This window comes from Vitis vinifera, chromosome 13 (genome assembly GCF_030704535.1).
Source record: "Vitis vinifera cultivar Pinot Noir 40024 chromosome 13, ASM3070453v1".
Classification (NCBI taxonomy): Eukaryota; Viridiplantae; Streptophyta; class Magnoliopsida; order Vitales; family Vitaceae; genus Vitis; species Vitis vinifera.
In genome coordinates, this window is record NC_081817.1 from 11343357 (window position 1) to 11368370 (window position 25014).

At 37.4% G+C, this 25014-nt stretch overlaps 1 protein-coding gene across 1 annotated transcript; it reads left to right on the forward strand.

Annotated features, from left to right (window-relative positions):
• The first annotated feature begins 13077 nt into the window (after positions 1-13077).
• Positions 13078-22306, forward strand: LOC104881210 (uncharacterized). The gene is made up of 2 exons (XM_010660561.1): positions 13078-14529; positions 22118-22306. The coding sequence occupies exons 1-2, from the start codon at positions 13078-13080 to the stop codon at positions 22304-22306; spliced, it is 1641 nt and encodes a 546-aa protein (XP_010658863.1).
• Positions 22307-25014: the final 2708 nt, after the last annotated feature.

The following is a 25014-nucleotide window of genomic DNA, read 5'->3' on the forward strand; positions in this document are numbered from 1 at the left end:
TATTGAATTAAAGGTATAAAATAGCACTTTTTGGGTAGTAATCAGGAGGCGTATTAACCATCATGTTTTTGTGGCTTTTGTGTTCATTTTCCCACAAACGATGCTAATGTTGGTGCGCGACCAACAAGAATGTAATTTGGCTAGTTCCCAAGATGTAGACGGAGGTCTGACCTGCACAAAGGAATGTCCGAATGAGTTTTTCGGGAACGCCCCTCCAAAGCTTAAGTTAGAGAGAGAAGACTTGAGCAAGAAAAGACTTGTTTTGGAAAAATGGTAGCATACCTTTCTTATGGTCATGGGTAGCCATTTATTCTTGTTCAAGTGTAATGTCTCCTTTGGTGCCTTAATGGTTCTTTGATTACGAGTTATGGCCTTTAAAGTCAATGACTGTCAGCTCATAACAGTTGTCATGCTTTTCATGTCACTTAATGCTTGTCTGCAATTAATGCTTATCAAGCATCGCAATCAATGCTTAGTTAGTTTTATGTCTGTCTGATAACCTAGGACCAGACGAACAAGGCTACTTAGCCTTTTTCTATTATGCCATTATTTAGATGACTCTATGCCTTTATATAGATGACTTGAGGAGAATATGAGCGCCCCACAATGAGGCTAAGGCGGGACTTGAATGTAACACCTGGTGGATTGTAAAGAACCTAAGTTAGTTTAATAGATCATATGGCCAAGTGAAACAATAGATGATATAAACTATCCCACCTAGAAACACAAGAAAGGTTGGTAGGATGGGAAAACATTCATTGGAAAATGTAGACAAGCCCCAAAGGCACACAACACAATACACATGGACCAACTTTTACATCTATTCTCTTTTAAAGCTAGTATGGAACCTATTATAGACTAACACAAAATCAGTATGAGAATATGAGCGCCCCACAATGAGGCTAAGGCAGGACTTGAATGTAACACCTGGTGGATTGTAAAGAACCTAAGTTAGTTTAATAGATCATATGGCCAAGTGAAACAATAGATGATATAAACTATCCCACCTAGAAACACAAGAAAGGTTGGTAGGATGGGAAAACATTCATTGGAAAATGTAGACAAGCCCCAAAGGCACACAACACAATACACATGGACCAACTTTTACATCTATTCTCTTTTAAAGCTAGTATGGAACCTATTATAGACTAACACAAAATCAGTATGAGAATATGAGCGCCCCACAATGAGGCTAAGGCAGGACTTGAATGTAACACCTGGTGGATTGTAAAGAACCTAAGTTAGTTTAATAGATCATATGGCCAAGTGAAACAATAGATGATATAAACTATCCCACCTAGAAACACAAGAAAGGTTGGTAGGATGGGAAAACATTCATTGGAAAATGTAGACAAGCCCCAAAGGCACACAACACAATACACATGGACCAACTTTTACATCTATTCTCTTTTAAAGCTAGTATGGAACCTATTATAGACTAACACAAAATCAGTATATGAATTTTAAGGAGAAAATTTTAGAAGTAGTAAAAGTCAAACCAAAAGGTATGTACCTAAATGAAAATTTTCAATTCAATGAAGTTGGTTTGAGATACAAACTCCCCTTAATGCAAAGAAAATAGAAATTTTCATCTTCATGATAAGATGATTTCACCAATAATTTTTATGCATGGGATGTGAGCAATTTTTTGCCACTCTTTCCCTTTATCCCTTAGACAATGTCTTTTTAAGCAAAAAAATAATCCTCAATCATAAGACAAGAGAGAGAGAAGTGCAACTCCTATTTTGGGAAGAGAGAAAAAGGAGGGTTGCTCATGTTTTGGGAAGGACTTCAACTTATTGTAGTTGTAAATCTCTAGCCTTTCAAGAGAGTTGAGACTTTGAAGCCTATTCTTGTTGAATGATTTAAGATTTGGAAGATTTTAGATGCTAAGAAAGGTGAGAATGGAGGGCAACATCCACTAATCTAGAAATGACTTTGACCTTTCTTCATTTCCACTTCCAATTTCAATTTCTCTGAGAAAGGAACGTGTTTACAAGTCACAGTCCATCCCAAAGGCCATGAGTTGTTACAAATCCAAATTCTAAGTTATTCGACAACCTTTCCTCTGAAAATGAAACAATTTCTAAACATTTATTTACATTCGAACACATTCCCACTCCAACATTTCTTGAAACATTAGAGTCTCCAAGGATCCAAATGACTTAAATGAAGATGACCCATTTCCATACACTTAAAACCACCCTCTATATTCCATTGATCCTCCCAATCCAGAGATTTTTTTAGAGAAATCCTTGTTCATGAATGAAGTTTTCCCTAACCAATCTAGAAATTTTTTACTAGGATAGGATTGAATAGTGAGTTGTTTCAAGTTGGTATATGGTTATAACTTTTCAATCAAACTTGTTTCCTTCTTCAAATCACCACTAGTTGCATTAGCATCCCATTTAAACACTAGCCCATACAAGCATCCCTTACCCTTCAAATCAACTATAGAATCCATAGCTTGTTCCACATTCTCCAACTTGAAAATAGAGTGTTCCTACAATGTGAGAAAGTGTAGGGATTGAACTCCTAAAAGCAAGACATGATGTAACAAAGTTAGACTTAACTATTCCCTTGCTATCCTTTTGGTGATTTGACATTTATTTGAGCATTTTCAACCCGTATATCTTACATTGTACATGACTTAAGTGCATCAGAAGTTGTATAGAAGATACAAGTCATGGGCTCCTTGTAAGTAAATAAGTTGTCCACAATTGATTCATGGATTTGAGCAATCCAATAGAGACTACAATGTACCACCTCCTAATTAGAGGGATGACTTGTCTTGGCCGTTGGGATGGGTTTCCCATGGTGAGTGCACTAATATATGTGATGCACACTGGACAGGACCTATGGTGAATCATGACACAAGACTATCAATTGCCATGATTCACCAAACTACCATACTGCATGGACTCTCAACCTTGAGATGATATGAAGTCTGTGCCAAAATCAATAGGAGGCTTTGACCAATGGGTGAGACCCTAAAGTGGTCATATATCCCTATGAATTGGGTCATTGTTGATGGAGGTTGTTAACAATATGTATTCTCAATATAGACACTATGATATCTCATGGGATTGAGACGGTTTGTCCCTTTGGGTGATCTAAAGGACATGTGATCATGAAATCTATGGCCATAATAATTCCTTTAGTGGAATTTGACATATACTCCTTGGAGCAAGAGTATATCATTTGATCACATAATAAGTGAAATTTGTAACTCAAGAATTTGAGAGGTAATCTTAATAGGTGATAACATTACCTTGTTAGATTATGGAAACAAGTTCATGGGAAGTCTACATGCAATGGATAGTAGGTCACAGACCTGAGCACTTGGTGCCTCATTGTAATATACATAGGGTATTGGAGTGTAGTTGAATATCTATAGTGGGATGTTGAGTCAATATCAGAACTTGATTCTGAGGGAACCAGTACTCTTGTGAGTCCCAGTGGTCCCCGCTCTAATCTTATATTCCTTGATGACACGGTTTATTAGGATTGATGGGTTTTTAGTTCACTTTTATGCATAAGGGTGTTTTAGTAATTACACAAGGTTGCACAAGGATAAGTGAGTGGTATCTTTGGACTAGGCTAATTGATTAACTAGACTCTTGTATGAATAATTAATCAATTAGTAACCTTTTTGGGCTAGATTAAGTGACCTAAGGCTATGGTGATAATAGGAAGCCTATAAATACCCCTTTAGGGGTTAGGATTTCTATGTCTTATCATTTTCCATTTTCAGTCCAGAAAGAAAACTTTAGCCTCCACCCTTGAGATCTCCACCATCTCAATGCCTAGACATAAGAAAGAGTCATTGGGCAGAAGATCTTGGGTGTACGAGAAACGCATTGGAATCACACAAGCTGCATGCACAAGAACCGCATGGGATGCGCATAGGCTGCATACACGGGAATCACATGTGATGTGCATAGGTCATGTGCATGGGACGTGCATGTGGGTAGCAACACGAGGAGAGATTTTCCAATTTTTCTAAACATGTTCTTCACCGCAATGAATTGATTTGGCAACATCCAAATCCAAGTATGAGCACTTTTTCTCTAGATATTTATTTGATAATGGTTTTTGAAGCCATTATTTTCTATTGCGTTAGATCTAGAGAACCCTAAGGATAGATGCATGCATCCTATGAGATTCGGGACATGGAGAGGGAGTAATCCAGGGTTCCCAACATAAAGGTCCTTTAACTTCTAAGCCTTGTCCTCGTGTAATCACCAATAATAAAAGGAGTCAATTTTCGAAGATTTTCAACATATTCCAGTTTGTTGGCATCCCTTCAAGGTCAATTCCACTAATGTTAAGGTGGCGTAAGGTGATTAGTTTTTCCATCTTTCTTGGTAGATCAATGAGATATTTACAATTTGACAAGATCAACATCTATTAAGTTGAAAAGAGTAGTTACTAATTTAGGTAATCTTCTAATTTGGAGTATGAGAAAGATCTAAGAAGAGTAGACATTTTAGGCTACCGATTGAATTCAACAAGTATGTGAATACAATAATTAAACAAAGACAAAATTTATAAACATCTTAGTGTTAGTAGTAAAAGATGTTAGACTTTCTAGCTCAAGTGACCATTAGCTCCATATTGGTAAGGCCTCCATAGTGGAAGAAAGGTTTGTAAATTATAAGATTAAATTTAGCAATGTATGAAAAATCATGAAGTGTGCTAAATCATGAATAAGATCATGCATTACATACTGTGATTCATGATTGCTAGATTGTTGAAAGAACAACCCTAAAAATAGGTTATCAAAATATATCTCACCAACATTTTCAATTGTGACCTCCTTTCTTGAGCCATCTAGCAAAGTTACTACCATTTATAGCAAGACTAAAGTTTCCTTTCAAATCATAATCCTTAGGGAATATAAAATATAATGCAAAACAAGGCTTCAATTTTGTTGAAGGATAAGGGTAACTCAAGTATAAAGCTGGAAGAATATTACTTTGCTTCAGTGGTATAGCCTATATTTCATTATTTAATACTTCATTATAAGCATTGTTATCCCTCTTAGACCCTAGTAAACCTCCAAGTGTCTTCACGGCCAAAGGCAAACCTTTTCATTTACTTACTATCTCTCTACCAATTATTTCCATGTCTTGGTGTATAACTGAATTTACATTGGTAAAGGCTTGTTGTGCAAATAATAACCAACACTCTTCATAAGGAAGTTCACCAAGGTGATAAGAAGCGGTTGTGCTCATAATTGATGCAACATTTTGGTTACAGGTTGTTACTGTGATTATATTGCCTAGAGTTGCAACTCAAATGGAACCTATAAGACATCCCAATAGTTGGGATTCTCATTCCATACCTCATCTAAAATAAGGAAAAATATTTTTTTCCTTTCATTTTTGCATTCAAACTATGTTGCAACAATTCTAAGTATTCAAAATCATAAGAATTCTTGGTGACGGACTCTAAAATTGATTCTGTCATCCCTACCATATTAAGAGTCCATTTGGTAGTGTTTTTTAAAAAAACATTTTTAACCTAAAAAGTGTTTTTTTTTTTTTTTTTTTTGAAGAAAACTTAATGTTTGGCAAAATTTAGGAAACACTTTTAAAATTTTAAAAACCACTTTGTAGTGTTAAAACATCACTTGTGTTTTTGGGGAAAAACTTAAAAAAAAAAAAAAAACAGTTTTAGAGAAAACATTTCTACTAAATGACATGGGATGCTCTCAATGTCGAAATTCGATAGTAGGGGGTGACCTCCAAGTGCAACCCTATCATTTATTGGAAAAAGAGAGGTGCAAAACCAATAGGAAGATGAGCTATTGCCTAAAAAGGATATAAGACTTTAGTATCAGAAATGGTGTAAGTTATTCCGATAGCATAGTTCAAACTAAGATGCATTATTAAAAATGATTGGTTTGATCACTGTGTTATTGGACTAGTATCAAAATTGCATATTCTTCATCTTTCACTTTTATTGCAAATTCTCACCTCAAACATATCCCAATCCACTTGGAATTCCTCTCCAAATCAAAATCTCCTTCAAAAATCTAGCCAAAATGGATATTACAACTTCATATCATATTCTTGATAAATCAAAACGCAAAACAATAATTCAAACTACGATTCCAAGTGTTTGTCACTTATTCTAATATGTCCACATGAGATATTTGATTAATTTTGATAAGAAATGATAAGAAAGGAATGCAAAATTTCAAATTGAGTTTAGCACATATTTAAGCTAAAAGAAACTAATGAACACTCAAATTTCTTGTTAAACCTAGGTTTTAAATAGGAAAATATTTCAATTATGATTGTTAATCACACCCCTCAACTTAAGCATTGTTAATCTTTAGTAATAAAAGAAAATAATACTAAAAAGATCACTTTAACTAAGAAAAGAGCAAGACTCTTGAGATTTGAGACTCCTTAATTGAACAATCTATAAGCATCACTTTATCCAACCATAGAAACTTATGCAAAAGATATTTAGTTTCCACTAAAATTATTTTAAATTTTATTACTCATTCCATCTTCCTATGTTATTATGTTCATTCCTTTCTTGTGACTTTCAAGATAGTGTCTCCCCTCAATCTAAGTAAGGCTATAAAGCTCCCTAAATTGCTTTAGAAATCACCCGTCTTTTTATCCTTTTTTTTTTCAAATGTCCAATTTAATAATTACTCATATACACACCTCACCTTAGTTTCAGGATGAAATCTCTTTCAAATCACAACTAAAGCATAAGGTGCTTAGTATGTACTTAGTAAATTGATTATTCACATGACAAACCTTCTTATTTAGTGCATTATATGACTTTCCATCTTAATACATATGAAGGTTGTTATTCATGCCTTTATTTGATATCTTTCATTGGCACTAGTTGAGGGGAAAGTTCATAATTCAAGTTAAAAGGAGATTTAATTTACAGGGTGTGCACTATTTAGGTTGAGATTTTGGGTGTTTGGTTGATTTGATTTAAGGGTTAGTTTCAAATTTGGGTAAAAGTAATGATTTGGCATACTTTTGCATTTGCTGCTATTATTTTCTAGGATGATAAAGAAGTCCTTTCATTTTTTTTTTTTTAAAACAACTTTATCTCATTATTCTTTTTTTTTTTCTTTTTATCAATTTTTTGTTTGATCAGTTGAGCAACTTAAAGAAGTTGAAAAAGGTTTAAAATAATTTTAAAAAAATTCTCGACTCATTACAAAGCAAAATTGTTAAGAATTTCTTTGATCATATGATTAAAAAATAGTTTTCTATTTTTAAAAACAAAAAACTAATTTTAAAAATTCATAAGACTATTTGACCCTTATTCTATGTTTCTAGTTTTTAACAATAAAGTGAAATAAATAATAGTTTTTAAAAAATAAGTAGAAATTGTTTTCAATTGTTTTTAAAAACAAAAGGAAAAGATAAAGAAATTTTAAAAAACATAAAAATAAAGTTAAACATAATCTCATTTTTCTTTTCTCTCTACGATACAAAAAATCTTTATATATGATCTTTTTTTGAATTACATGTGCTTTTTTGAATTCGTTTTAACTTCTCTAAATTTTTTTCATTGATCAAATAAATTCAAAATCAAAATATGCTTGATATATAAATTTTTTTAATTTTCAAAAATAATTTGAAACTCAAAAATTGATTTAATTACTATTAGAAAGTCATGAAACTCAATAATATTAAAAAATTATAGACCAAAATTTAATTTTAATGACTTGGTTAGTTTCTTCTTTACATATATCATATTTTTACAAAATAAAAATAAAAAATCACTACATAAATAAACTTCAAATCAAGTAAGATTTAATGCGTTATATTTTTTAACGAATCTAATAATTTTTAGAAATCACTAAAAACTCAAAAGTGATCCAATTAATAACAAAAATTTATGGACAAAAATTGGTCAATAACATCTCTATTGTTTCTCTTTTATATAGAATCATATTTCTCCAATTTTTTTACTAAGCAAATAAACTCTAAGCTTGAATTCATTAATAAGTTTAATAATTTTAAAAAATAATTTAAAATTCAAATAAAAAACTCATTAATACAAGAAATTTATAGATAAAAATTGGTTTACAATGACTTTATTATTTTTTTTTTGCACATAATTATATTTTTATAAATTTTCTCACTAAAGAATGAACTTCAAATCAAGCAACACTTTCTATTGAATTTATTAATGAGTATGAAATTTTTTTAAAATAGTTTGGAACTCAAAAAACAGATATAATAATAATAATAGTAGTAGTAATAGTAATAATATTAATAGACTAAAAATGATATATTATGAGTCTTGATTTTATTGTTTTTCCTACACATACAATTATATTTTTAAAATTTTCTCACTAGGTAAATAGATTGTAAATTAAGTAAAACATAATAAATAATTGAAATTCTTTAATGAATCTTTTAATTTTTAAGAATGATTTAGAATTCAAAAAATTAATCCAATTAATTGCATATTAAATCAAAGCATTTAAAAATATTATTGTAGACCCCCTCCCGGGAATGAGGTTTTTTGGCCATTTTTATTTTGCTATCATGATTACTTTTCTGACCACCCGGGAAACGAGCTGCTTTGGGCGGCCATGGGATGGGATGAGGCGAGCTGCTGGTGGCGGCGAGAGACAGCTTGGAGGAGAAGCTGCCAGTAGAGAAAAAAGATAGGTATTTCTTTGGGGCTTGCCAAGGGGGGAGGGGGGGGCAACGGCTGAAAAAAAAAGGAGAACAGAGAGAGATTTTTATCTAGGGGAAAAAACAGAGGACACCATTAGAAGCCATTTTGGGGTGGACAACAAACAGGTTAGTGAATGCTATGCTTTCGAAATCAATTTTCGTGTTTTATTTCATCTCGCTATACATATTCTCATGATTCTGTTATGTTATTATTTGTCCAAGAACTGATATTTCGCATACTGGTGCATGAGATAAAAATATTGGTTTCAATGTTTTAATATTGAGAAGCAAGTTAACGTGACTGTAAGATGGGATTTTTGCTACCTATTTATGCTACAAATATTCCCAATTTTTTTTCTTTTCTACCCCACCTGGACAAACCAAACAATAGGAAATGAAGATGGAAGAAAAAGGAAAGGGAAAAGGTCTTACAGAGGAGGGGATGTTTGAAAAGAGTATCTGGGTGAGAGAATAAAATATATATATATATATATATATATATATATATATAAAAACAGGGGAATGGGATTTTTTTTTCCGGGATTGGGAGGAAGCTCTCTAGATGAAAGTTGTGTTTAATTGATTCATCCTTGAGGAATGTAGAAGCATCATTTTTGGATAATCTCGCGGGTGCCATTCTCGCCGTCTTCCATCAAAGCCAAGGATTTTTGCCTTTTTGGACGGGAGAAGCTGGTTAACACAGTTCTCGGCGAAGGAAAACGCGTTGATGTATTTTTGTGGAGGAACAAGAAGATCTCCGCCGGAGTTCTTGGCGGAGCTGTGCAGCGATGAGGGGATGCCGGCAAGACTGCACAGTGGGAACATGAAGCTTTTCTCTCTCATGAAATGTCATTAAGGCTAACTCCAATTTGTCTTTGATTTTGGGAGCAGCATTTAATGAGGGCACCATTAGAAGCCTCCATCCTAGTTCTCATCATTAGTCAAATGTGTTTCTTTATTGTTTTATTTTTTTATTTTTTTATTTATCTATTATTATTTTCTTAACCCATAAAAGCTAGCCATCACATGAAAAGCCATCTTGCACTCCATGTTCTAATTTCCATTGTCTCCACGGACACTACCAACCCACTACCAATCTCAATTTTTTTCTCTTTTTTTTTATTTTTTATTATTTCATATGTTGATGTCTTAATTTAATTTTTAAATTTAATCTTTAAAATTCTGAATTCTTTTAAAATTAATTTTTCAAACTTCATTTTCTCAATTTAATATTCAAAACTCTAATTTCCGAAATTTCATTTTTTTATTTTTTAAAATTTAATTTCCAATTTCTAAAATTTCAATTTTTACATTTATTTATTTAATAATTACTATCTTCGTTATTATTATATATTTTATTTTTAAAATTCCATTTTTAAATAATTCTTCAAAATTTTGATTTTCAAATTTAATTCCCAATTTCCGAAATTCTAATTTTCCAATTTTCAAATTTAATTTCTAATTTCTAAATTTTCAATTTTCACATTTGTTTATTTATTTATTTATTATCATCATTTTATTTATTTATTTTCAAAAATTTCACCTTCAAATAAATTCCAAGTTTCCAATTTTTATAATTTAATAGTTCAAAACTCTCAAATAATTTTCAACATTCCAATTTCTTTTAAATTTAATTCCTAAATTCCAATTCCTAAAGTTAATTCCTAAATTCCAATTTTCTAGTGATCTTCGAGATTCCAATTTTCAAATAAGTTTCAAAAATCTAATTTTCTCCCAAATAGTTTTAATTCCGCCCTGACTTTCAAACAATCTTCTGCTCCTCTTGATTTTAATAAGTGTGAACGAATTTTTCATAATTCCAGAATAATGGAATCTGTGACATTAAGTCATGCGAAATAAATGGGCTTTGGTGGGGGCCCAACATATGTGTTTTCCTTATGATTGATTGATTGTTTCTTTGATTTAATTGCATGTGTGATTGATTTTATTCTACTCTATGACATGCTCGGAATTATTCCTTAATTGTGCACTAACCTCACTTTTTGATAAGCGCATTGTGGCTCGTCACCCAGGTAAGTATCTATTCCCATTCCGGTATTTCCATATACATGTTTTGATTCGCCATATGTGCATGATAGTTCCGGGTATTCATTGTTTTCCTCATCAATTGCCATGATTGCTTCATTTTATTAGTAGAGACCCGACTTTAGGGGCTTAGAGGGGTGCTACGGTTTTTATCGTACCTTCCCGATGAGTAACCTGACCCCCGAACCCGATCCGGTTTTTCACAGACCACGTTTTCCAAAATAAGGAGTCACACTTAGGGTTTTTCTTTCTTATTTTGTTCACCCTTTAAAAATAAAACAAAAATAAGTGGCGACTCCAAGTCATTTTCTTAATAAATAAAAATCATAATTTTTCAAATTAAAATCGAGCTCGCTATCGAGTGGGAAACGCATGAGCTGAAATGCGGGGTCCACAAAATGGCGACTCCACTGGAGATCATTTAGAGGGTCAAGCTTGAACTTAAGATGAAGCAAATATGACATTTGATGAGTCGATCAGCGAGTACCTGTCTCTTGATTGCACATTGGGAGTTTTTGATGTATGCTTGGATATTGTGTTGTGACATTGATATGATTGATCATCTTGATTTGGGGCTTCAGATGTCGCTTTTTCTGTACTTCATTGTTATATTAGTTTGGTACATTGACATGCCGATTATCATAGATTGCTCACCTTGTTTTGCTTGGTATAGCGATTTTGTTTCTTCTTGATTATTCTGCTCACTTCACATGCATAGACTCACTATTGTACATCGTTTGACTTGCTGTGTTGTTTTCTCTGACTTGCATATTATCTTGATCGTCCTTTGAGCATGATGTTCATATCGCTATTCATCCTGATAGCTATAGCTTTTTGTGTGGACATGAGTGATATATCCTATACTCTGCTTGACTGTATGATGCATGACTGCCCTCCTTCTGCATGATTGCATGTCGTTTGTCTATGTGGGTCTCACTTCTATCCCCCTACCTCCAACTCTCTTGGTGTTGGTCATTCCTTTCATCTCGGTTCTCATTATTGCAAGTGTGAGACCTTCTGTGTGCTTGCTCTTTGACCGAGCCGGAGATTAGGAGTAGGGTCTAGCGACGGGCTATATCGATGCACGGGAGCATTCTGGAGGAGAGCGACACTGATGTCGGGAGGAGTCCGATCATTGAAGACCTGTATAGCCCGGAGCTAGGTTTCATGGATATTCGTGTGACCAGTGTGTTTTTTCTCCTGTTTTAGCTTCTTAGGGTTTTCGGATGCACCCACACCGTTCACTGTGCACTCTAGTTGACCATTGAGCGTTGAGAGTTTGAGAGGTTTCACCATAGGAAACCCCCTGGGATGTCGAGGTAGTGCATGTGTGGAAGTGATGACCACCTTGCATGGAAGCGCCCCGTCTCTTCGGAGGTGTGCAAAGGGTTGCGTACCGCCGGAGGGTACGATCGCTTCTGCTAGGGATCTTTAAAATCCACCCATATCCATTTAGAACCACTTTGACCTTGTAGGTTGAGCCGTAGATCCTCCGATTAGGACTCCCTCCCTACACGTGGGTGCATCTGAGGGCCTTCAGAGCCTCTTTAGTTACAGTTCGGATTTGACATTCCCTCTTTTTAGTCTCCAGTTGAGAGTGCTCGGAGATCGGTTTGAGTTTGAGTACGGTTGGATCACCTTTCGTCTTGTCGCCTTAGTTTACGCTTTTCACTCGATGAGTTTGTCATGTTTTCTCCTTAGGGCTTTCGTTTTTCTTTTTTGGCTCGACGCATCCTTTCACTTTGTTGACACTTACTTGATACTTCGGGATATGTTCATCCATCATGATCTTCTTGTTTTCGCACTGTACACCTATCACGATCCCAATACCTCATTCTTTGTTTGATCCTTGATTCAATTTTCGACTCGATGCTCATATTCTCATTACGGAAAGGTGAAATGCACGTTTTCATATTCACACTTTTTTCGAGAGAGTTGTCTTGATCACCTTACCATTTTTTTGTCTTATGGAGCTCGAGTTGAAGGTTGATTCAAGGATATGTGGTTATAAATGGAGTATTGATCTCGTGATAATGTGTTTTTCACACCTCTTTTATCTCAGATTATTGATGGAGATTCTCTAGTCACATTTGTAGCCATCTCACAGTAGACACCTTTATGACTCCAGAGTTCTCGTCATATATCCAGATTTTTTATTGCCACCTCAGGACCATGTGCTTGTATGTTGTATTATCGTCTTTTAGTGTTCTATCTCGTGTCCTTCATCCGTTTTGTTTACATTGTAGGGAGTCAGTTTAGGGGTCGGTTGAGTCTGGAGTTACATTCCTGGAGGAGAGTTCGAGGACGATTGATCAGAGCAGATTCATATCCGAGTTCAGATAGTTCAGTTGAGATGTCAGACGAGCTAGCTTCTACACTTGCTTCCATTCAGGAATTCATGGCTGGAGTCAGTAGACGCTTGGATCAGTTAGAGAGTTCTCGCCAGGATCCTCATCCGGCTGGCGTGGTCACTGACGAGACGATTCCTCATGCATCTCAGACAGCACAGACTCGTCCACCTGGGGTTTCACTTGGTACTCCATTCCATCTAGCAGATCATTATGAGACCATTCCACCACCTACTGTCACAGTCCCGCCTCCCATGGTTCCTACTATTGAGGATACTCGATTGGCCGAGCAGGAGGCCAAGGTTGAGAGGCTTGAGTCCATGATGAGACGGATCAGATTGCAGGACGGAGGTTTGACTTGGGATGACAGAGATGGCATACCGGCGGCTAGCTTGCCCGCCAAGTTTCGCATGCCAGACATCGAGCGTTACAGTGGGATTGGTTATCCCAAGATCCACTTGAGATTATACAGCACTGTCATGAGGGCGCACGGGATAGATGATGCACAGCTGGTGGCCCTCTTTCCCATGTCACTTAGTGGGGCAGCTCAGAGATGGTTTGCTTCAGTTGAGCCTTCGAGACTCCGCACTTGGGAGGATGTGGCTCGTGAGTTCCTGACCCAGTTCGCTTTCAGTGCCGATATTGACGTATCTAGACGAGAGTTAAAGGCCACCAGACAGAGGCCAGATGAGTCTATTTCTTCCTTTATCACTCGTTGGAGGGCGAAGGTGGTTGGTATGATAGACCGGCCTAAGGAGCAGGATCAGATTGATATGGTTCTTCGGAACCTACAGCCGAGGTTTGCTAGGCGTCTGGTGGGCATCCCATTTCAGGATCTTAGGAGTTTGGTTCATGCTGCTTTCAGTGTAGAGGAGGCTATGGCTCGAGGATTATGGACAGATACTGCTACTTCCCCTGACAGTAAAGGGAAGAAGCTGATTGGACCATTGACCAGATCTGGAGAGGTTGGTGCTATTAGCTATCGGCACCAGAGGCCCGCGCATCACTTTGCTTATAGGCCTCCTACAGTCAGAGCTCCTTTCTCTCTTCCACAGTGTCAGTATCAGTTGGATTATGCTCAGGAGCCTTACATTGCTCAGACTAGCATGCAGCCGCGACCACCACATCCGAGAGCCGCTACTCACCCACCGCCTAGACCATATACACAGAGGCCCCCGAGACAGTTCACTCCCTTGGGCATGACCTTGACTAGAGCTTTTGAGAAGCTCAGAGATGCTGGAGTGATTGCTCCTTTGGCGCCGAGACCTTTGCCCCATCCTATTCCTCCTCATTTCCGTTCACATGAGCACTGCTTGTATCATCAAACCTCGGGGCACGATACTGAGCGTTGTTTAGCACTCCATCATGCGATACAGGATTTGATCGATTCAGGGGTGGTTGACTTGGCTAGGCCAAGTGTGACCACCAATCCCCTGCCTGCACATTCTACACATGCAGTTCCTCCTCCTCCTCGTCTTCAGTAGATTGATTTGGATGTTGATGGTATTGATGGTCGCATGGTATTTTGGGACACCTCGGGTTGGGGACTTTGTTTCAGTTGACGTGGGTACATCATTTTGCAACGATTTAGCTCAGAGCACCTTCCATTTTGATTTATGGTCGTCATCAGAGTCGTTCCCGATCTGTCGGGTCCAGTGTTTAGCTCATCAGAGTCGCTTTGTCGAGTCCAGTTTGGTTCAGAGTCGTTGTTTGTAGTTCATGTTGAGAGTCTAATCTTTTGTAGTCCTCTATCGCTTCACACATGATGTACTCATTTGGTTCATTTAGTGATATGATCTTTTTATTTTGAGTATGTGTTATTCTCTTTTCTAATGAGTATGTTTTGCATATCTTGCGTTGATGTGTGCTATGCTTTTGATTTGAGACATATTTTCACTTATACATCATGATCACTTTAGTCTAACCTATCATGGAGGATATTGAGCCTTTTGACCTAAGATTAGGAGATCGACTTAGGGAGTTCGAGACTGTGACCCATTTCACCTTTCGTTCAGAGCAGTACCATATCCATATCCATATCCATACCCTGACTCTGTGGACTTGACGACCTACCCATTTTGAGCCTGACATGACACCACCCTTTGGTACCATTACACGACTTTACTACCCTTGTTCGCCTTATCATGCTACAGTACCATGGTCTTTTCTTTCCATCATTTCCTAGATCTGACTAGGTAGAGTCCGAGATGGTTAGACCCGAGGTGAGCTTTACACGATGATAGATGGATCATGATGAGAGAGTGGCTTGATTGTTTGACGATATTGTTGAGATAGAGGGGTTATCATGGAGCATCTAGATTTGAGTCATTGCACGCGACTTTAGAGAGTCGAGATGATTAGAGATGGTGATTTTATGAGACGATGGTGAGTGGCTTATGATGATGGAGTGAGGTGATTATCAGAGGACATTGACGGTTATCATAGAGCATTAGTGGGAGCTTTTCGCACGATTTCAGAGGAGTCGCCATGACTATGTTGGATGGATGCCAGTCTTTAGTATTGACCATGTGAGATATTGAAAGCATGATGTTCGAGGTTTTGGTCAAAGGATGGGTGGCCATCATTTCATGAGTCTATTTACTTTATCACCCTCACATATAGAGTTACCCGTTGCTAGCCCTTTGAGCCTCACACAAGTACATAGTCTTTTCTTTCATCACCTCATTTACCTATTACACCGGGTTGGGGACCCTGTAGTGTTTGCATGCTATGTTTAGATACGTCATGAGTTCCAGACCTGACATACATATTCGAGCCTCATTCTTCACTCTTCATTGTGATATTTTCCACTTGGACATCATTTCATCACTATTTTTCGATATCATATATCACCACTTGTGATATTCGTTCTCTGTCTTTTCCTTTCCTCATTGATTACTCGACATTATCCTTGTTTCACCTTGGGTGATGGTTTTTCACACGTCACTGCATGGAGGATTGTCACATCCTCTCCTATCATTCACCCCATGGGCAGTGGTTCAGAGATGTTATTTTGAGAGGTTGTCTTGTTAGTGAGGATTCATGCTGCATTCGTATGTGGAGAGGGTTTGATCATTTGGGTATGTATTTTCGTGGGAGTTCATTCATTATTGATCAGAGTATGCGCAAAAAAAAAAAAAAAAATGTATTGTTCATTATACCGTTTTCCATTGAGCACATGTATGAATGTGCTAGTTTGCTTTATTGAGTTCATGTGTTAGAGAGAGTTCGTATGAGAGCTTATTTATGAGATTCTATCTTGGTATATATTTTGGGTGAGAGTATGAGTCATCCATTCGATTTTTGTGAGAGAGACGAGCGACTTTTCTTTAGTATCTCTGGGTCCCTATTCTACCATCATTTCATCTATTTCGGATGTGACTACTTTCTATGCTTTGATGTAGGTTGACCATCACTCATTTTTCTATCTCTTTGTTTTTTTGTATCTTTGTTTTGTTCCTCCATTCCACCCTAGCTCTTCTGATTTCTTTCTTTTCTCATCCTGCTTGATGTTTGACTTGGGATTGGTACACGCACATCATACTTGTTCATTCGATGTGACCATTCATTTACATCACTTTTCGTGTGGAGACCCTTAGGTCTGGGACTCATGACATTTTCTACGCATTGCATCTCATGCATGAGGGGTAGGGAGATTATATCATTGGGATATTTGAGTCTAGTTTCCTTTCGTTTCTTTCACCCTATTACCTTGGCCTACGTTACGTCCCGTGTCTGAAGACCACCCTGAGGCCATTACTTCACATTGTGTTTGACGACTCACACATGGGCAGTACTCGAGCTTGGTTGGTGATTATTTCTCGGAGCATGATGGATGTAGAGTTGAGATGATGATTTACACTGGGGCATACCCCTATCATCAGTGATGGATTTTCAGAGGCGCCGTTATCTACACTGGGGCATACCCCCCTCATCGATGACGTTTTCTTTCGGGATGATGCTTTACACTGAGGCATAGTCAGTTTGTTTCTTTGTGTGGATTATGATGGATTAGGAGTTGTGGGATGACCCTACACTGGGGCATAGCCACTTCAGAGAGGGAGATACAGTCACTCTACTCGATACTCTGCATTGTGACACACTCTACTCATTGATGGTAGATTTTTGAGATGACGATTTGTTTTGAGGCATAGCCCTCTCATCGGTGATGGACTTTGATTTTTCATTGGAGCATAGTCACTTCAGGTGGTTTACACTGGGGCATAGCCACCTCATTCACATTCATAGAGCCCGGGGATTCTTATTCGTATGGATCATGTTGAGATATTATCATTTTTGGCAGTGAGACTTGAGATTGATTGATTTGTTGACGTATACACTAGCATGATCTTCTCCAGCAGTTGTCGACTCGGATGCACTGCTTTACGCTGGGGCATATCCATCTTTTGGAGAGAGATCAGATTGGTTCTTTACATTGGAGCATCTACTAGATGATATGGAGATTATTGGATTATTTCATGTTGTCCTCATTGCATACTGGGGCATAGCCACCTAGTTGAATGTTTTGACATCGAGATTTGACTTTCCGATCATGGTTATTACTTCTGATGGATTATGGAGCTATTGGCACCTCGGGTCTAGTCTTCTCGGCATACTTGGACGATCTTGGATACATACCTTTCATCTCATACTCAGTTATTTCACCCTGGATACTTTCATGCCTCCTATCATACCAGAGCCTGATCATCACCTTATTTTATCCTACACATCCCACCGTGACGCATGACCTCACCCTTTTCTCGATTAGGAGGAGACGTAGATCAGTCCTCGATCACCTTGGTTGTGTTTTCATACATCTTTTGGACCTTAGGTTCAACATCTTCCATGATGGCAAGGCCTAACAGATTGTTGATTTAGTAGTGATGATGCTTTCATTTTGACAGTTGGCATGATTGAGTGTTGATTTGCTTGTTGTTCTCATTTTGAGCACTGGTCATCATTGTTTTTATTCGTCAGTTATTTCTGTTTAGTCAGCATGGTGTCACGATACATGGTCCTGTTTGGCATTACTTATTCGAGGTTGGACATTTTCGTTACATGATGGATGAGCATATCTCTGAGTACAGTAGTTTTGAGGCATTTTGCATCTCTGTCTGTTCATCATCACATACTGGGGCATACCCCCTCTCTGAGAGCATTGGACCTTCCACAGGTTTCATTCACTTTTGATCTAGTTGTCGACCCCGAGAGTTGCATATTGGGGCATACCCTCCTTCTCCGAGTTCATCGGACCTTTCACAAGCTTCATTATCTTTCGACCTAGTTGTCGATCCTCATGAGTTGTCATACTAGGGCATATCCCCTCCGGTCGGGTCTGTTGGTATCTTCATCTTAGCATCCTTTGGCTTTCGGCCACTTGATCGGATTATTCATCCTGTCAGTTTCAGTTTAGTTTGAGTCGGGGTCGCAACTATATCGATCGGCCATCTTCCTATCAGTTCAGTTCGAGTCGGGACCGCACCTATATCGATCGGTCATTGTCTTGTCAGTTAAAGTCCGGGGCCTCACCTATATCGATCGGCCATCTTCCTATCAGTTCAGTTTGAGTCGGGACCGCACCTATATCAATCGGCCATCTTCCTGTCAATTCAGTTTGAGTAGGGACTGCACCTATATCGATCGGTCATTGTCTTGTCAGTTAGAGTCTAGGGCCGTACCTATATTGATCGGCCATCTTCCTATCAGTTCAGTTAGAGTCGGGACCGCACCTATATCGATTGGCCATCTTCCTATCAGTTCAGTTTGAGTCGGGACCGCACCTATATCGATCGATCATTCGTCGTGTCAGTTTGAGTCGGGGTCGCACCTATATCGATCGGCCATCTCCTTGTCATGTCAGTTAGAGTCTGGGGCCGCACCTATATCGATCGGCCATCTCCTTGTCAGTTCAGTTGGAGTCGAGACCGCACCTATATCAATCAGTCATCATCTTGTCAGTTTAAGTCGGGGCCGCACCTATATCGATCGGCCATCTCCTTGTCATGTCAGTTAGAGTTTGGGGCCGCACCTATATCGATTGGTCATTTGTCGTGTCAGTTTGAGTCGGGGTCGCACCTATATCGATCGGCCATCTTCCTGTCAATTCAGTTTGAGTCGGGACCGCACCTATATCGATCAGTCATTGTCTTGTCAGTTAGAGTCTGGGGCCGTACCTATATTGATCGGCCATCTTCCTATCAGTTCAGTTTGAGTCGGGACCGCACCTATATCGATCGGTCATTGTCTTGTTAGTTAGAGTCTGGGGCCGCACCTATATCGATTGGCCATCTTCCTATCAGTTCAGTTTGAGTCGGGACCGCACCTATATCGATCGATCATTCGTCGTGTCAGTTTGAGTTGGGGCCGCACCTATATCGATCGGCCATCTTCCTATCAGTTCAGTTCGAGTCGGGGCCGCACCTATATCAATCGGCCATCTTCCTATCAGTTTAGTTTGAGTCGGGACCGCACCTATATCGATCGGTCATTGTCTTGTCAGTTAGGGTCTGGGGCCGCACCTATATCGATTGGCCATCTTCCTATCAGTTCAGTTTGAGTCGGGACCGCACCTATATCGATCGATCATTCGTCGTGTCAGTTTGAGTTGGGGCCGCACCTATATCAATCGGCCATCTTCCTATCAGTTCAGTTTGAGTCGGGACCGCACCTATATCGATCGGTCATTGTCTTGTCAGTTAGGGTCTGGGGCCGCACCTATATCGATAGGCCATCTCCTTGTTAGTTCAGTTGGAGTCGGGGCCGCACCTATATCGATCGGCCATCTCCTTGTCATGTCAGTTAGAGTCTGGGGCCGCACCTATATCGATCGGCCATCTCCTTGTCAGTTCAGTTTTCGGGACCGCACCTATATCAATCGGTCATTTGTCTTGTCAGTTTTGAGTCGGGGCCGCACCTATATCGATCGGCCATCTTCCTATCAGTTCAGTTAGAGTCGGGACCGCACCTATATCGATCGATCATCATCGTGTCAGTTAAATTCGGGACCACACCTATATCAATCGGTCATTTGTCTTGTCAGTTTTGAGTCGGGCCGCACCTATATCGATCGGCCATCTTCCTATCAGTTCAGTTTGAGTCGGGACCGCATCTATATCGATCGGTCATTATCATGTCAGTTTGAGTCGGGGTCGCACCTATATCGATCGGCCATCTCCTTGTCATGACAGTTCAGTTTCTGGGACCGTACCTATATCGATCGGTCATTCGTCGTGTCAGTTTGAGTTGGGGTCGCACCTATATCGATCGGTCGTCTTCCTATCAGTTCAGTTTGAGTCGGGACCGCACCTATATCGATCGGTCATTATCGTGTCAGTTTGAGTCGGGGCCGCACTGATATCGATCGGCCATCTCCTTGTCATGTCAGTTCAATTTCTGGGACCGCACCTATATCGATCGGTAATTATCGTGTCAGTTTGAGTCGGGGTCGCACCTATATCGATCGACCATCTTCTTATCTTTTATCTTGTCATGTCTGTTTGAGTCAGGGCCGCACCCATATCGATCGGTCATTTTCCTATCAGTTTGTGTTTAGTTTGAGTCGGGACCACACCCATATAGATCGATCATTCATTCTTCCTATCAGGTCAGTTCGACGTCCAGGTCTTTGTTTCAGTATGACATTCAGAGTCACATTTCCAGATTTGGCATTTAAAGCCATTGTGCATAGTCATCCAGACATTTTTTTTAGTCACCATCTCCCTTCATTTTGGGCGTTTAGAGTCGTTTTCTTCACCTGGTTACTTGGTGCTTATCGCCTATTCATCATTGCTCTTCTAGACTTTCCCTTCCACTGCACATGACATACTTCTTTGAGTTTGTGACACATATTTCGATCATGTCGTTGGGCACCCTACACTTGGCATTCTCGTATAGTTCACATAGGGCAGTCTCCTTCGGGCACATTCTTTCTTGTACTCCAGGGTGGTTCGACCGTTACTCATCTTTGACATTGATCTTCGAGTCACTTTTGGAGACGTCTTAGAGGGAGTTTGGATCCCTAGTGAGGGAGCTTGGATCCCTAGTGTGGCTGCAGAGGCATTTTGAGACATCATTTTGTTTTAGGATTAGAGCCTTTGTGTTAGTCTGCTAGCCTGAGTGAGTTTGCATTTCACTATTATCCCTATGGGGGTCTCCTTGGTTCTTCGGTAGAGTTCACTTCATTCTACTCACTATTCATACTTTCTTTTCACTCCAGTGTTCATTTCTTATACTCGTGAACTCTACCGAAGAGGGGCATATTTGTAGACCCCCTCCCGGGAATGAGGTTTTTTGGCCATTTTTATTTTGCTATCATGATTACTTTTCTGACCACCTGGGAAACGAGCTGCTTTGGGCGGCCATGGGATGGGATGAGGCGAGCTGCTGGTGGCGGCGAGAGACAGCTTGGAGGAGAAGCTGCCAGTAGAGAAAAAAGATAGGTATTTCTTTGGGGCTTGCCAAGGGGGGAGGGGGGGAGGGGGGGCAACGGCTGAAAAAAAAAAGAGAACAGAGAGAGATTTTTATCTAGGGGAAAAAACAGAGGACACCATTAAGAGCCATTTTGGGGTGGACAACAAACAGGTTAGTGAATGCTATGCTTTCGAAATCAATTTTCGTGTTTTATTTCATCTCGCTATACATATTCTCATGATTCTGTTATGTTATTATTTGTCTAAGAACTGATATTTCGCATACTGGTGCATGAGATAAAAATATTGGTTTCAATGTTTTAATATTGAGAAGCAAGTTAACGTGACTGTAAGATGGGATTTTCGCTACCTATTTATGCTACAAATATTCCCAATTTTTTTTCTTTTCTACCCCACCTGGACAAACCAAACAATAGGAAATGAAGATGGAAGAAAAAGGAAAGGGAAAAGGTCTTACAGAGGAGGGGATGTTTGAAAAGAGTATCTGGGTGAGAGAATAAAATATATATATATATATATATATATAAACAGGGGAATGGGATTTTTTTTTCCGGGATTGGGAGGAAGCTCTCTAGATGAAAGTTGTGTTTAATTGATTCATCCTTGAGGAATGTAGAAGCATCATTTTTGGATAATCTCGCGGGTGCCATTCTCGCCGTCTTCCATCAAAGCCAAGGATTTTTGCCTTTTTGGACGGGAGAAGCTAGTTAACACAGTTCTCGGCGAAGGAAAACGCGTTGATGTATTTTTGTGGAGGAACAAGAAGATCTCCGTCGGAGTTCTTGGCGGAGCTGTGCAGCGATGAGGGGATGCCGGCAAGACTGCACAGTGGGAACATGAAGCTTTTCTCTCTCATGAAATGTCATTAAGGCTAACTCCAATTTGTCTTTGATTTTGGGAGCAGCATTTAATGAGGGCACCATTAGAAGCCTCCATCCCAGTTCTCATCATTAGTCAAATGTGTTTCTTTATTGTTTTATTTTTTTATTTTTTTATTTATCTATTATTATTTTCTTAACCCATAAAAGCTAGCCATCACATGAAAAGCCATCTTGCACTCCATGTTCTAATTTCCATTGTCTCCACGGACACTACCAACCCACTACCAATCTCAATTTTTTTCTCTTTTTTTTATTTTTTATTATTTCATATGTTGATGTCTTAATTTAATTTTTAAATTTAATCTTTAAAATTCTGAATTCTTTTAAAATTAATTTTTCAAACTTCATTTTCTCAATTTAATATTCAAAACTCTAATTTCCGAAATTTCATTTTTTTATTTTTTAAAATTTAATTTCCAATTTCTAAAATTTCAATTTTTACATTTATTTATTTAATAATTACTATCTTCGTTATTATTATATATTTTATTTTTAAAATTCCATTTTTAAATAATTCTTCAAAATTTTGATTTTCAAATTTAATTCCCAATTTCCGAAATTCTAATTTTCCAATTTTCAAATTTAATTTCTAATTTCTAAATTTTCAATTTTCACATTTGTTTATTTATTTATTTATTATCATCATTTTATTTATTTATTTTCAAAACTTTCACCTTCAAATAAATTCCAAGTTTCCAATTTTTATAATTTAATAGTTCAAAACTCTCAAATAATTTTCAACATTCCAATTTCTTTTAAATTTAATTCCTAAATTCCAATTCCTAAAGTTAATTCCTAAATTCCAATTTTCTAGTGATCTTCGAGATTCCAATTTTCAAATAAGTTTCAAAAATCTAATTTTCTCCCAAATAGTTTTAATTCCGCCCTGACTTTCAAACAATCTTCTGCTCCTCTTGATTTTAATAAGTGTGAACGAATTTTTCATAATTCCAGAATAATGGAATCTGTGACATTAAGTCATGCGAAATAAACGGACTTTGGTGGGGGCCCAACATATGTGTTTTCCTTATGATTGATTGATTGTTTCTTTGATTTAATTGCATGTGTGATTGATTTTATTCTGCTCTATGACATGCTCGGAATTATTTCTTAATTGTGCACTAACCTCACTTTTTGATAAGCGCATTGTGGCTCGTCACCCAGGTACGTATCTATTCCCATTCCGGTATTTCCATATACATGTTTTGATTCGCCATATGTGCATGATAGTTCCGGGTATTCATTGTTTTCCTCATCAATTGCCATGATTGCTTCATTTTATTAGTAGAGACCCGACTTTAGGGGCTTAGAGGGGTGCTACGGTTTTTATCGTACCTTCCCGATGAGTAACCCGACCCCCGAACCCGATCCGGTTTTTCACAGACCATGTTTTCCAAAATAAGGAGTCACACTTAGGGTTTTTCTTTCTTATTTTGTTCACCCTTTAAAAATAAAACAAAAATAAGTGGCGACTCCAAGTCATTTTCTTAATAAATAAAAATCATAATTTTTCATATTAAAATCGAGCTCGCTATCGAGTGGGAAACGCATGAGCTGAAATACGGGGTCCACAATTATGTTCGTAATTAAATACTAAATGAATGCATATATTGAAAACCTTGACTTTTAAAAAAATTAACTTTAATTGTTATTTGTTCTAAATAAAATATTACACAACTTTGTCTTTTTGAAGGAGGCCAAGAGAACAATTATTATTTTTAAATTATGATTATTTATTTTAAACAAAAAATTACAAAATATTAATATCCATATTTTTCTAACATATACTAAAATAGTATATTTTACAAAAATATAATTTATGATTTTATTATAATATTACTATGCATGTTTTATTAAAATTTATTTATTTATAATTACAAAAATGTTTTATTTTTAATAAGACTTAAATTAAATTTAATTAAGATTATATAAATTGAATTTACAATGTTTTTACAAAATCAAAATAGAAAAATTATTTTTAAAAATAACTTATCCAAACAAGTTATTTGTTTTTTATCTTTAAAAATAACTTGTCAAACATTCTTATTTTTATTTTTTTTACTAAAAACAAATTTTAAAAACAAGCATTAGAAAACATGGCCAAATGACCCTTAATTTTCATGATTTTTATAAGTCATTTTCTTTTTGAATAAAAAAACTATTGAAAAAAAAAAAGAGTTGAAAAGAGCTTATTAGTTGCATTTAGAATAATTCTAAACTCCTTTTTTTTTTTTCTTTTTTTGGTAAGTTAAACTTGGAGTTGAGATGTAAAGACAGATTTCATTAGGTCTCCATTGTTTTTTGCTGATACATAGTGTTCCATTGTCAGAGTTTTTTGCACCATGGACTACGTACAAAGAGAGTTAAACTTTCCAAATTTAAAGTTCTTAAATTGAGAGTGTGCTTAGTAGTGTTTTTATTTGAAGTGTTTTTGTAAAAGTTACCCATCAAGTGTTTTTTCTTAAAAAAAAAAAGAAAAAAAAAACATTGTCAAACAAACTCTAAGTTTAAAAGTGGAAGACATATTTAATTTGAGCTTATTTGTGACTCAATGGTTCGAAACTAAGCTTTAATTTTGGAAAAATTACTTAATAGGAAAAGCTAGGGGTGAAAATGACTTGAAGGGATTACC